Raw genomic sequence first — 13069 nt, 5'->3', positions numbered from 1 at the left:
ATACTTATTTTTTCTCCTCTTTTTCTTCCAACAGTGAGATGATTTTAATGAAGTGATCCATCATCCACCAAGGGGAGATATCAACCATACAGCAGTCGACCTTTGAACTACTCTTGGACTCCGCAACACCCCAGGACCTCCACGGTTTGCTGGGCCGTCCACTGGAGAGAAAGGGCCTTGAGCTCCTGGTCGACAGGGCAGAAAAGGGAGGGAAGAAAGGATGGATGCCGTAGACACCCTCCAGAGCTCCGGCCTGGAGACCAAGGCGGAGCGTATCGCTCGCTACAAGGCGGAGAGGAGGAGGGAGCTGAATGAACGCTACGGCAACACGGAGGACGTCACCTCCAAATACGTTCGGAGGAACAGGAACGTCGGCGAGACCTCCGAGGCGGCTTCTGTAACCAGCAAGGAGAAGTCGACGGACAGCGTTTCAGAACAGACGTCCTCTGGCCGGGGCACCAGGAGTAAGGCGGCGGATCTTGACGAGCCGGTCGACAGCGAGTCCTCCCAGGAGACAGGGGGCGATGAGGAGACCCCGACCGAAACCACCGTGCCTTCTAAACCAGAGCCTGCTAATTCAGCAAAGCTCTCTTTTCATCACAGGTGAGTCAACCAACTCCTCGGCAGTGGTTCATCCACAGGACAGGAGTAGAAAAGGTGGATGTATAACAACATTGGCCATTGAAATTGACACTCAGAAGAGGTCTCAGATCTCAAAAGCGGCCTAATGTCGAAATGTCAATGTCCCATATCATCCATGATGTATGTGTAGATCCAGCAGCATGCCTAAACAACATATCTGGATAGTTGACAGTGCACATATTTTCCAGTTCATTATGGTTATAGACATTAGACCACATATGAGATATTAAAACATCTGACAAACGTAGAGTTTTCGTTGTTGACTAAGAGCTTGGGGTTGGGAGTTGGACGTTTGCCATCTTCGTTTGCTGGGGCATGTTTTGATGACATATGAGACACTTGTTTTGGTTCAGTTTACAGCAATCCCACAACAACATTGGTAGTGTTGGGCAATTCTGGGGAATGTAGATTCAGGAGAAACACATTTCCTGCTTGGCATGTCCTCTGTACATAGACCATGTGAGTCATGTCCTGTCCCGCATTTGGGGTTATTTTCCCTGTAATCAACTCAAAAGATTCTGCTGTCTGAGGGCCTGTTGGGTCCCGACAAACAAGCTCCCCTACAGGGACGAACGGAGAGAGATGGACAGATAGATTGAGAAGAGGAGAAAAGGAGGGTTACCTCAGAACATGCCCTGTGCCGAAGCTTCCAGGCATATGCTTAACCAACCGAGAGGAGTATGACTGACTGCTTGTCAGATCTTATCCGTCTATTATCTTCTATCTTGATTAGAAATGACGTACTCTGTTTTGTAATATCCCCCTGAAGGGAGCGTGGCATTTGACGTGTCGCTGCGCGTGCAGGTAGTCGCGCAGAATTAATACCTGTTCAGGTTACGATTTAGGACCGACCGTGGCGCCCTCAGATAACTCGATGTATCACACACACACATGTCACTTCAAAGCCTGACTCTTGACTCAAACTGACCAGACCAGTCCTATTGTGGCACACACACACTGGTAAGCTGATATACTTATAGGCTATAGGGGTTGTTTTGTTTTCATGCCCCAGGGTTAGACATGATTCAAATTCTTGAGTAACTTGTAGAGGAAATGTTTGCTAACTTAGGTGTGTCACAACAACAAGTGTGAATGCAGTGTTCTCGTTTTATATTTATAATAGACTTTTTTTGGAAAGTGTCCAGTAGGGTGTGCGGATCCAAATAAAAGAAAAACTGTTACTGTAGGCTAATGCTTTTCAATTTCTCTGAGGCAATAACATGTGGCTGTGTGTGTGTGTGTGTGTGTGTGTGTGTGTGTGTGTGTGTGTGTGTGGGCGTGTGTGCGTGTGTGCATGTGTGCATGTGCGTGTGCGTGTGTGTGTGTCTGTGTGTGTCTGTGTGTGTCTGTGTGTGTCTGTGTGTGTCTGTATGTGTATGTGTATGTGTGTGTGTGTGTGTGTGTGTGTGTGTGTGTGTGCGCGTGTGTGTGTGCGTGTGCGCGTGTTGGGAAAGTGAATACCACTCTGTGTAATCATATGCTCAGCTATCGAGGCCAATTTGCAGACAATCCTATTTGATGACTTATGTTTGTCTGGAACAGGAATAGGCCAGAGGATCCTATGCTTTTCATTATGAGATGTTTTTATTAGTTGTTAGTTTTTTTTTAGAAGTATGTTTATTAGTTTTCAGAGGGTTATACATCTGAAAACAGGATCAAGAGAACAATATACACCCTCTTCTTAAGCAAACCCCCCACCCTCTCCACACACACACACACACACACACACACACACACACACACACACACACACACACACACACACACACACACACACACACACACACACCTAACACACAGACCAGCAACGAAAACAGAAAATGAAACAAATGAAAATAAATAACAAAAACACCTAAACAAATAAATGAGAATAGACAACAGAGACAGAAGGTTCAGAGAGTCAAGTACGACATGGGCAATCAGGCATAGGGATGGGCCGATGGCACAACACACAACGACCTACGTGGAAATGTACTTTCAGTTCATGCACGACAGTCTTTTTTATCTTTATGTGACAGACATCCTCCCGTGCCAATTTTAAAATGGTTTTACTAGTTGGATGAGTTGGATGTTTTTCGTACATCATGGTGAGTATCGGAAGCACATTGGCTATCCTTTGCAGTCACTTACTTCCTGTGTGTGTGCGTCTGCGTGGGCAGTGCTTGTTGTGAACACCAGTAATTATGGCACAGGCCAAAGACACAGGCCTGCAGTCACACAATGTAGGTGGGCGTTTAATCATTATTTACAGTGCCGCTGTCATGACAAATCGTGTCCGCCTGCCAAAATTTGTCTGGCTTGTGATGTAATCAGGTCTTTCAAATTCCATAATGCGTTTCTTGCTATGCCGACACTAGCATTCCTGCATGCTAATTTCACAAACTAATGTTACCGAGTTAGTTTAGCAAACAAACCCACATAACATCAGCCAAAGTAGTGATAGATATAATTCCATAACTGGATAATACTTTGTTTCCTATCATGCCAGTCATTTGACTGAACTATTACTGTCCCAAATGTACATTTTGATAAGTAAGTAAGTTAGCTAGCTATGATTGGAAACAAAGTAGAATCCAGTTGATTACATTTGTCTTTCCAATGTAAGATCTGTGGTAGTGAGCTAATGGAGAAACAACAAGTGTTAGAGTTTATTCAGGAATGTCCAGTCGGCATAGCAACGAACGCGTCATGGCGTTTTTGAAAGACCTGACTACATCACTCGGACACATTGGCATGCGGACACTATTTGGCATGACAGTATTAACATAAGTAATGGGACACAGAAGCATTTTTTCTTTTGCCTCTATACTCTAAAAGTTGGAGCCAGGGCACCGAAAATAATGGGACAGATTAATGTCCAAATGAACCACTCATGTTTAGTCAACAATCCTTTGCATACAATAACCACCTGAAGTCAGACCTATTGACCGCACCAGAGAGGTGTGTCTTCTCTGGTGATGCTCTGCCAGACCTGTACTGTAACCACCTTTCGTTGTTGTTTGTTTTGAGGTCTTTTGTCTAAGATCTTATCATGAAAAGAAATCCATGTTCAATTGGATCACCAGGCAAGAACTTTCCACTTTTCGGCCCTGAAAAACTCCCTAGTTGCTATGGCAGTTTGTTTTGGGTCATTGTCCGTTTATGTTGAAGCATCATCCAATGAAGTAGGAGGCATTTGCTTGTGCTCCAGCAGACAAGATGTAGGCTATCTGTACACTTCAGAATACATTCTGCTGCAGTTACATGAACAATTAAAACAAGTTAGCCAGTTCTAGTGGCAGCTATACATGCTGAAACCATAACACCCTTTCATCATGTTTCATAGAGGAGATATGCTGTACATTTTGGGCAGATCCTTTTTGCTCCAAATTTTCCTCTTCCAATCACTCTGATACATGATAATATTTGTCTTATCTGACAAATTCATGCCTACCTCTTGGAGAGTGTTCCTCGGTCATTCACTATAGAAGTCTTCCTTGGCCTACCAGCCTGTTTGCGGTTGCTGTGCTCACCAGTGTTTTTTTCTTTTTAACTGACAGTTCAAAACGGTTGATTATAGAACGCCTAAGGTTTTGGCTATGCTCCTAATTGTTCTTGATTTTTCAGCCTTAACTAACGTCTTTCTTGACTTTCATTGACACCTCTTTAGTCCTCATGTTGACACACCAATAGCAGTCCCCAAAGGCAAACACAAAACCTAGAATCAATATTAGACATCGCTTTCTGAAACGTCTGTCAAGCCAATTTACTATGGTGAAGAAAAAAAGGTTTGTTATTTCTCAATGGTGCAACCAATTACCCTCAAATAAAAGCTGAGATTCTATCTCTATTTTGATCTCATAGTTCAAACGAAGAACAAATGCTTCACTGTGCCATAACCTAAGGAGGGCACTGTATGTGTCTACACCTTCGTGTTGATAAGATCAGGAAGCAACTCAGACACGCATTGTCACTCTATCTAGACAACGTTCATATTTTCTAGTCAACGTCGGCCCACACAAACTCGTTCCCCTCTGTCATTCCTCTGTGCTAACGTATTTCTTTGTTCAGTTCATTGTGAAGTCTGATGAGCTGCTGTCAGTGGCGGAGTAGATGACATAACCTCCGAGTACCTCAGAGAAAGACTGAGTGCTCTGTCTGTCTGAGTGCGTCATTAATGACTTCTCTGACTTCAAACTGTCTGTCTGGTTTTCTTACTTTTTCCCCCCTTTTTTTCCCTAAACTTTCCCAGTCTTTCAACTCTCAACGATCTCCTCCCCTAATATGCTCTTCCTCTCTCTGCCCCTTTCTCTCATCTTTTTAAAATGTCTTCTTTTCATCTCTCTCTCTCCTCCCTACCTTGACAACGGATAGCCTGGACTTGATGCATGTTGTTGTGGCTCCTCCCCTTCACCCGGCGGTCAGACCGGGGGCGGGGTCAACCAAGCGCCGCAGGCCCCTACGGCTGCCGAGGGGGGCTTCGGAAGGGGGTCGCACGGCTAACGGCCGATTCGGGACGCAGTCCGTGACTGTCTGCGTGGTGACTTTGAGCCAAGGGTAGGGTCCGGGAGAGAGGGAGACTACTCTGTAGGCTTGACGCTCACTGTACCTGACAAGTCCAAGTGTGGTGGTGTGCAAGTGTGGTTCCACAGTAGAGAGATGCCATAGCACCGTGTTTTTTGTGTGTGTGCTATGGCTAATGTGATGTGATGTGTTTGTGTGTAGCTCATCCTATCTCTTTAATGAATTTGTGTTGTCTTGTGTCTTGTGTCACATAAAACACAGTGTGACCTTGTTACGTTTTCTCTTGCTACGGCGTTAGCGAGCAACACCTCTCTGTGTTTGTTATCAATAATGGAACAGCTTGAAGTGCAGGCTGGTTGTTGTTCTAGTGTCTTCCTCTGGTTCAGTGTCACCCTCCACTTTGCCCTTTGACCCCGTCACAGCTGCCAGGCCCAGCTCCCTCCCTCCCTCCCTCCCCTGTGTTCATTCAGCATCCTACCTCATGTTACATCATCCCTGTCCCTGTCGCAGCTGCTCCCCATCCATATTTAACGCCTATTACTTATAGATGAACGGCTGTCTACACATACTACAGTTTCCCTGTTATATCACAGCTATCATGGGTTTTTGATGGGATTGCATGACACACGCAGTGAGTGGAGACTTAAAAAAACCTTAATGAAACTTGACTGAATGCGTTTCAAAGTGGGAGGTACAGTATTTAGTGTTTTTTAATACATTTATGTTTTCTGTTGTGGCCTTGTGTGACCCTGGGGGGCGGGGGGGGGGGACAGTGTGTGTGTGTTGTTGTGGGTTAGGTGAAACCATGTCATCTTTTGTTCCCCTCCTCCTCTCCATCTCCCAGTGTGTGACCTCATTTGTCTCCTCTCTCTCTCGTTTTACAGTCTGCTGGAAGCCGGGGACTCAGAGAAGCCAAAGGGTAAGAACTCCTCTCCTCTTTCACACAACCCTCAAAGCCTCTATTGTAAGACAGGAATCTCTCCTTTCTCTCCACCTCCTTTGTGTATCGCTCCACCATGCCTTTCTGTGTGGTAGGGAGAAAAAAAAAAGAAACAGTTACTTTCCGTAGACACTTTTGCCATGTCCGGGTCGGGTTGGCGCGGGCGGGTCGGGTGAGCTCAGGTCGAAAATGTTTATTTCCAAGATCAGTTCAGGCGGCGCAGGTTTCGAGCCGAGCCACGAGCAGCAGGAAAAGGAGCGCACAAAAACAGATGACGCGATTTCTTTAGAATTCAGTCCTGATATTGATATCAGGAGTGCATTTCGTTTTCTGGTACTTTGGTACTCTGCAATGACAATAAAGTTGAATCTAATCTAATCTAAAAAAAAATATATGCCAACATTCTGACAATTCTGAGTGAGTGTAAATAAAATAGCAGTGGCGTGAGTTGTGTCCTACAAGGAGAAGTGGAGACAGCAGATGACAGGAGACAGATGTTTATTTGATAATGCAATCTAACCTAATCTAATCAAAGCAGCCGGATAAGTAATTAAAGGCTACCTCTCGAATTATAATTATAGCCTATTAGACAGACATTTCTAAACGAAAAAGAGAAGCAGGGACCCTTGGGAGTCATGGGGGGGAAATCAGTGAGCTACGCATACGAAGACTGGTGAAAGATGAAGATATGATGGTGGGTTATAGGCATTGTAAAAGCCTCCCAATAAAATGATTAGGAAATGTTTTGTCGAGTGCTTCTTATGCTTGGTTAGGGTAATTGTTTTTGCTATTTGCTATTCTAAATCGGGTTGGGTGCCGGTTTGCCTTGTAGTAGGCTTTGAGTATACCCAGCACTCGAGTTGAGGTGGGATGACGGGGGGATGGCATCCCCCCCTGAAATAAAAACGGTCAAAATCATCCCCCCTTCTAAAACTGCCATCCCCCCTTTCCATCCCTTATGTCATTTTATCAATGAACGTGGTATTACTGCTATTTCGACATTTAGTTTTGCGCATATTGAGTAAAATACTGTGGGCGAGGGGGGGGGGCACGCACACATGCAATGACATTTTTGCCAAGTCACTGACACTGAAGTCACTGACGCTGTGGGGATGCTAAAATTGTCTCCATATGATCAAATCCACCATCCCCCCTGATTTTCTTTTACAACTTGAGTACTGGGTAGACCGATGTTGTAAAGCCACTGAAGAGCAGTCATCATCGCTGTTGAGATCACAGCGATTCGCCAGAAGCTTTTTGTTGCATTTTGTTGTAAACAACATCACACAGAAAAAAAATAGTACACCAGTGTACCAGTGCTTTCTGTGGCCTCAAAAGAAAAACAAGCCTCATTGGCTGACACACATATCGCTACTACGGTCTACTCCAGACTCAGATACCGGATGTCTGAGAGGGCTTTTGATGTGTGAGTGTTTGTGTCTGTGTGTGAGTTTTAGAGAGTGGGTGTGTGATTGTGGTTGGAGGTATTGGGTATTGCCTACTGTACACATACAGTCTATGAGGGGGTAGTGGTGGCCTAGTCGGATAGTGAGTTGAGGTCATGAGTTCAAATCCCACCTGGGAACACCACCAGTAGTGTGCCCTTGAGTAAGGCACTTAGCTCTTAGTTACTCCAGGGAGGCTGTTCCTGTAATCTCTAATTGTCTTTGGTTAAAAACGTCTGCTAAATGGTTAAAATGTAAGAAGGCTGCTGTGTAACACGTGTGTGTGTAGGAGAGGCTGTTTGGTGAGGTTTGTTTGTGCTCAGAGCCTACAGGGTACAGCTCTTTCATGCTGAAGGTTATTTATTTGGCTGTTTCAAGTTTCTTCTTGTCAAGTTTATGGTTCGTCACATTACACAAGTGAGTAATAGAGAGTAAAATTATTAGGTTGTAGTTCCTGACATTGCAGCACAAGACAATAAGGCGACAGGCATAATTCAAGATAAAAAAGTGACAATAGTACAGGACATAAGTGACAGTTGTAAAGTGATGTGATGGGATGTGCTTGTGGGTGATAGTCAATTGTCTACAATAGGCTTGTTCATGAGCCTGATCGCCTGGGGGAAGTAGCTGTTGGTTGGCCTTGGCCTTGAGGCTCCGGAAGAGGCTTTGCCTTTTGGACGGCATCGGTTCAAACAGACTGTGGTTGGGGGAGGCTGGGATCTTTGATGATATCCTCCGGGCTTTGCTGACCGATCCCATCTTGAAGCTTGTTCGGACACAGAGAGAGGAAATGGTGGAGCAGGAGCACGTATTGGTGCCTCCCTTCCTGACTCACAACCACGCACCTGATCCCAACAGGCAGGGCACACTGGCACGGGATCAAACTAGTTGAATGTGTGTGAGAGAGGAAGAAGAGGAGGAGTCAAACTAGAGACAAGTGGAGTTGTGTGTAAATGTTTTTCTTTTCTACAATGTTTTTATTTATTTTTTTAACGTCTGTTTGCTTTTATTAAAACCATGAAGTCCCATAGAATAAAATTATTCTTGCAGGGTTAGTAGACAGTATTCGATAATAGCCAAGATCTGAATTATTCAACAGTCTGCTATGAAAAAAGATTCACATGTACTAAAACTATTTGAAAGAAAGCAGATGGGGAAGGAGAGAAGAGGCAGAGGTGGAATAGCGGAGCCAGGAGGCGAGAATTTTAAGACATAACGACAAGGATAAGGAAAGCTCAGTAGACTTGTGAAGGAGTGTGTGTTTGTGTGCGAAGTTGGCCAGGCCTCTGCTTTGCTGTCGGAACCTCCTCTCGTGGTCCAGGGGAGTCCGGTTTTCGCTGCCAAAATCTCTTCATACTGCCTAGGAGGTTCAGGAGTTTCCCCAAACTCTTAACTGTTCCACTCGCACAGATTCTCACATTTTGCACCCCTGAATGGAAACAAATACGATGAAAACAAGAATCATTGCCTCCGAGTCCTCCGCACATACATTTTCAGTGACTTAAGACGACCTCATGAAATGAGGAAAGAAAAATCTGCTGAAAACGTTTCGGTGAAACGTACGTGTGAATTCCAACCACAGAGCTGTTCTGGACCGACCCCAGAGGACAATGGGTAATATTCCCATCTTCCCCCGGCTCCATTGGCTCCTGGCAGGATCCCTGGACTCCGATTGGCTCCCTCGAGAGAAATGAGCTGTTGCAGCAAGATGAATGGGAACACTTATGAAGCAATCACTAATCTGAGGAGGCGGTCATTTTCCAGGCTTGACTTTTTTTCTTTTTTTATCTCTCATGGACGTCCGGGATTAAGTGGAGGGCTGGACTGGAGTCAAAACGCCTCTGAGTAAACGGGAGAGTAGGCTCCAGACTCGTGTGTGTCTGCGTGTGTGCGGGCGGGCGTGTGTGTGTGTGTGTGTGTGTGTGTGCGTAACGTTTCATTGCTGAGCTGTGTCGTATTGAGTTTTGGACAGCATTGGGTTCAGAATGGATTATGTAAAGGGTTTGGGTTTTGTATTTGGCTGTCCGAAAGAAGATTGAACCAGCAGAGACAATTAGTGGTTAACTAATTTCTAAATTAATCTTGTTAGTCGTTGGCGAAGTCATCCTGGGGAGGCAGCCAGTTAGCCCAAACTGAAGGCTGAAGGACTAATACCCCCTAATAAATGGTAAACAGGGCCATCAGCTGGAGATGGTGGAGAAGAGGAGGGGCGAAGGCGGGTCAAATGCTAACTGAAAGAAAGCAGTTGAAAGACAGGCCAGTAAAGGGTCATTGACGTGTTTTTATACCAATTGGACGTTTTGTTAACGTGATGAATGACGTGCCTGTTAGGTTAAACTTGTGCTTTCAGCTTCATAAACAAGGTTTCAATGAGCTACCTCAGAAAAAACGGGTACAAACAGTGTAGCCAAGACAGGAGAGAACACTTGAGCTTCCAATCGGACCTCTCCATCCGTTCATATCCTGCCGGGTCGAACACCTCAGAGGCATTTTGTCTAGAAGACAGCAGCCGAGGGGATATCCTGTGAGTTCTCAACCCTGTGTTTATCTGTCCTTTTCCCTGGGAAAAGAGCTTATCTGGGAAAGACCCTTATCACGTATCACTCCTCAGAGCAGGTGGTGAATGTACAGTCCTTTCCCCCTCCAAAGTGTGTGTGTGTGTGTGTGTGTGTGTGGCTCTCTTTGGACTGGACAATCTCTCAGCCAGCAAAAAAAAAAACAGAACAAAATACATCTGGAAGTCCAGAGGACTGGCTGAACTGGTGTCTACAAACCCCAGCAGAGTGTGTGTGTGTGTGTGTGTGTGTGTGTGTGTGTGTGTGTGTGTGAGTGTGAGTGTGCGTGCGTGCATGTGAGTGTGTGTGCACGTCGAGTGCGTGCATGCGTGTGTGTGTGTCGTGAAACCATGTAAAAAGCAATGTCTGTTTTAGAAACAAAACACTTCAATCTCCTCATCTGAGGGTGACAGAGACAAATTGCTCATGTCTGACACATCGACAGAGAACAATCAAACCGTGCTATTGAAAGGAAAAACACGCAATAACTGTTCTCTGATGTGAACCTGAGCCCTCTGGTCTTCTGTGCGTTTCTGACAGCTGACGGGAAGACGGTAGATCAAGCCAAGACGAGTGTGGCTGCCAAGATGTCTCTGTTCAAGGTAAGCTCAGTCTGCCCCGAGCCTTTGTGACTCTGTGCGTGTGCATTAATGTTGTTCGTGTTGCGTGTGTGAGAGGATGGGACAGTGTGCGCATGCATGCAGACGTTGCGTTGAATATACTTTTGAATGCATCCTGTGTGTGTTCTTAGCTGGGACTGTGCCTTCCGACACAGCTGTGTGCAACTATGATTGTTGCTCAAGAACTGTGTGTGTGTGTGTGTGTGTGAGAGAGTGTGTGGGAGTGTGTGGGAGTGTGTGAGAGTGTGTGAGAGTGTGTGAGAGTGTGTGAGAGTGTGTGAGAGTGTGTGAGAGTGTGTGAGAGTGTGTGAGAGTGTGTGGGAGTGTGTGTGTGTGAGAGTGAGAGTATGAGTAAGAGTAAGAGTGAGAGTGAGAGTGAGAGTGAGAGTGAGAGTGAGAGTGAGAGTGAGAGTGAGAGTGTGTGTGTGTGTGTGTGTTACCCAGGTCTTGTTTCATAATTTCAACATTGAATTTGTAGTCCAATTTGATCCCAGATGAATAATCCATTAATAACATCTAATTGAGCGGTTCTGTGGACTGACATGCACCTGGACTCAATCCTGGCTCACGTCCTGTCCAGTGTCCACACCACATGTCCTTGGAGATAGAACCAAGCCAAGCGTTGGAAAGGAAACCAGCATACTCAAGGACATATTTCAAAAATCAAATTATAGTGCTAGAGACTTGACATTCTATTCTTGTGTTCTTAAAGGGAGGGTTCACGGTTTGTGATTTGATGAAAGTGCGTCTTACAGTAGGTCGTTGATAGATCAGTCGACTAGTGACGTCATCCCTGTAAATTGGTTCTCCACTTGGAGCCCCGGCACTGTAGGCTAATACACTAATTGGTAGCATCCTTCCGCAAAGACGGGGTTTCAAAGGTATCCGCGTTTAGCATCCTCTGAGTCGCCTGCCAAAACCTCCTCAGTGTGAGATTGCGAGTTGAGCTTTACAGGACAGTTTGACCTTCTCAGTCCCCGCGGACCATCTGGTTCTCATCCACGGATGACTGCTCTGCTGGGGTTTGTAGACAGACACCAGTTCAGCCAGTCCTCTGGACTTCCAGATGTATTTTGTTCTGGGGGGTTTTTGCTGGCTGAGAGATTGTCCAGTCCAAAGAGAGCCAGACTCTCCTTCCACTTTGGGTGGAGGGGTGGAAGGGGGGGGGGGGGGGGGTAGGTGCTCAAACCTCCAGCAGAGCAGCCGTGAATGAGAACCAGACGGTCTTGCGAAAGGCCAAAAGGTAGAAACTGTCCGAGAAGCTCAACTCACTACTAAACTTTTTTTTTTTTTAGGAGAGATGAGAGCGTTAGCTGCTGGAGGTTCTGAACAGAGAACGCACACGCACACGCACGCACTCACACACTCACACTCACACTCACACTCACACTCACACTCACACACACTCACACTCACACACACTCACACTCACACTCACACTCACACTCACACTCACACATGCATACACACACACACACACACACTCTCTCACACACACACACACACTCACACTCACGCACACGCACACGCACACTCACACTCACACACACACTCACACGCACACTCACACTCACACACGCACACGCACACTCACACTCACACTCACACTCACACACTCACACACTCACACTCACACTCACACACACACACACACACATGCATGCACATACACACATACACAGGACACTACTTAGCTAGAACTTTCTGTGTGTCTTTCTTCCCTGCTTTAGTTTCCTCACATTCCACGGTCTCTCCCTCCTCTCTTTCTCCCTTCCTCCATCCTCTAGGGCTTGTTCTAACTAGCATTTTCCCACTGTGTGTGTGTGTGTGTGTGTTTGGGTGTATTTGTCTGTAAATACAATGTTGTGTGTGTGTGTGTGTTTGCAAGTACTTTAGGCTAAGTGGCCTCAGCCAGTTCTTCAACTTTATACTGTTGATCAATGTGACTGACTGTTGACTGTACCAGGCAATCCCTCCAGGACTTAAATAGCCACATAGGGACCACAACAATCACACAGGAACAGAGCCTAGAGGACTCCACTGTTTACCTTTGGGGACAATAAATTACATAACGGCACGACCCTAGAGGGACTGTTTCTAATGTGGAAAATACCCACAATGCCCTTCTGAGAAAGATAATCCCATGTCTCCCAGGGGCTGGAGAAGACGGCCGTCCCCGAAGATCGGTGTCCCTCGACAGAGGCTCGTCGTCGTCGCCGTGCCAACGAAACCCATCAGCCAATCGCCGGCGAGGAGGCGGTGGCTGCCAACAGGTAGGCGGAGCCTATGAGAAATGGCTCAATTATTAAATCGTACGGAACATTAGATTATTTAGTTATACATTATGGTCATGGTATTTAAATG

At 45.9% G+C, this 13069-nt stretch overlaps 1 protein-coding gene across 1 annotated transcript in view; it reads left to right on the top strand.

The window, feature by feature from the left end:
* Positions 1-220: 220 nt before the first annotated feature.
* svild (supervillin d) overlaps positions 221-13069 on the top strand; it is a gene marked incomplete at its 5' end in the record, with an annotated part of 42825 nt that continues 29976 nt past the window's right edge. The window contains 4 exons of the mRNA XM_080542221.1: positions 221-603; positions 6030-6064; positions 10626-10687; positions 12860-12978. Coding sequence (XP_080398347.1) covers positions 221-603; positions 6030-6064; positions 10626-10687; positions 12860-12978 — 599 coding nt within the window. The remainder of the gene's footprint in view (positions 604-6029; positions 6065-10625; positions 10688-12859; positions 12979-13069) is intronic.

The sequence above is a fragment of the Nansenia antarctica genome, assembly GCF_963989245.1.
Source record: "Nansenia antarctica genome assembly, chromosome: 11".
Classification (NCBI taxonomy): domain Eukaryota; kingdom Metazoa; phylum Chordata; class Actinopteri; order Argentiniformes; family Microstomatidae; genus Nansenia; species Nansenia antarctica.
This window is presented reverse-complemented; position numbering and strand designations above follow the sequence as displayed.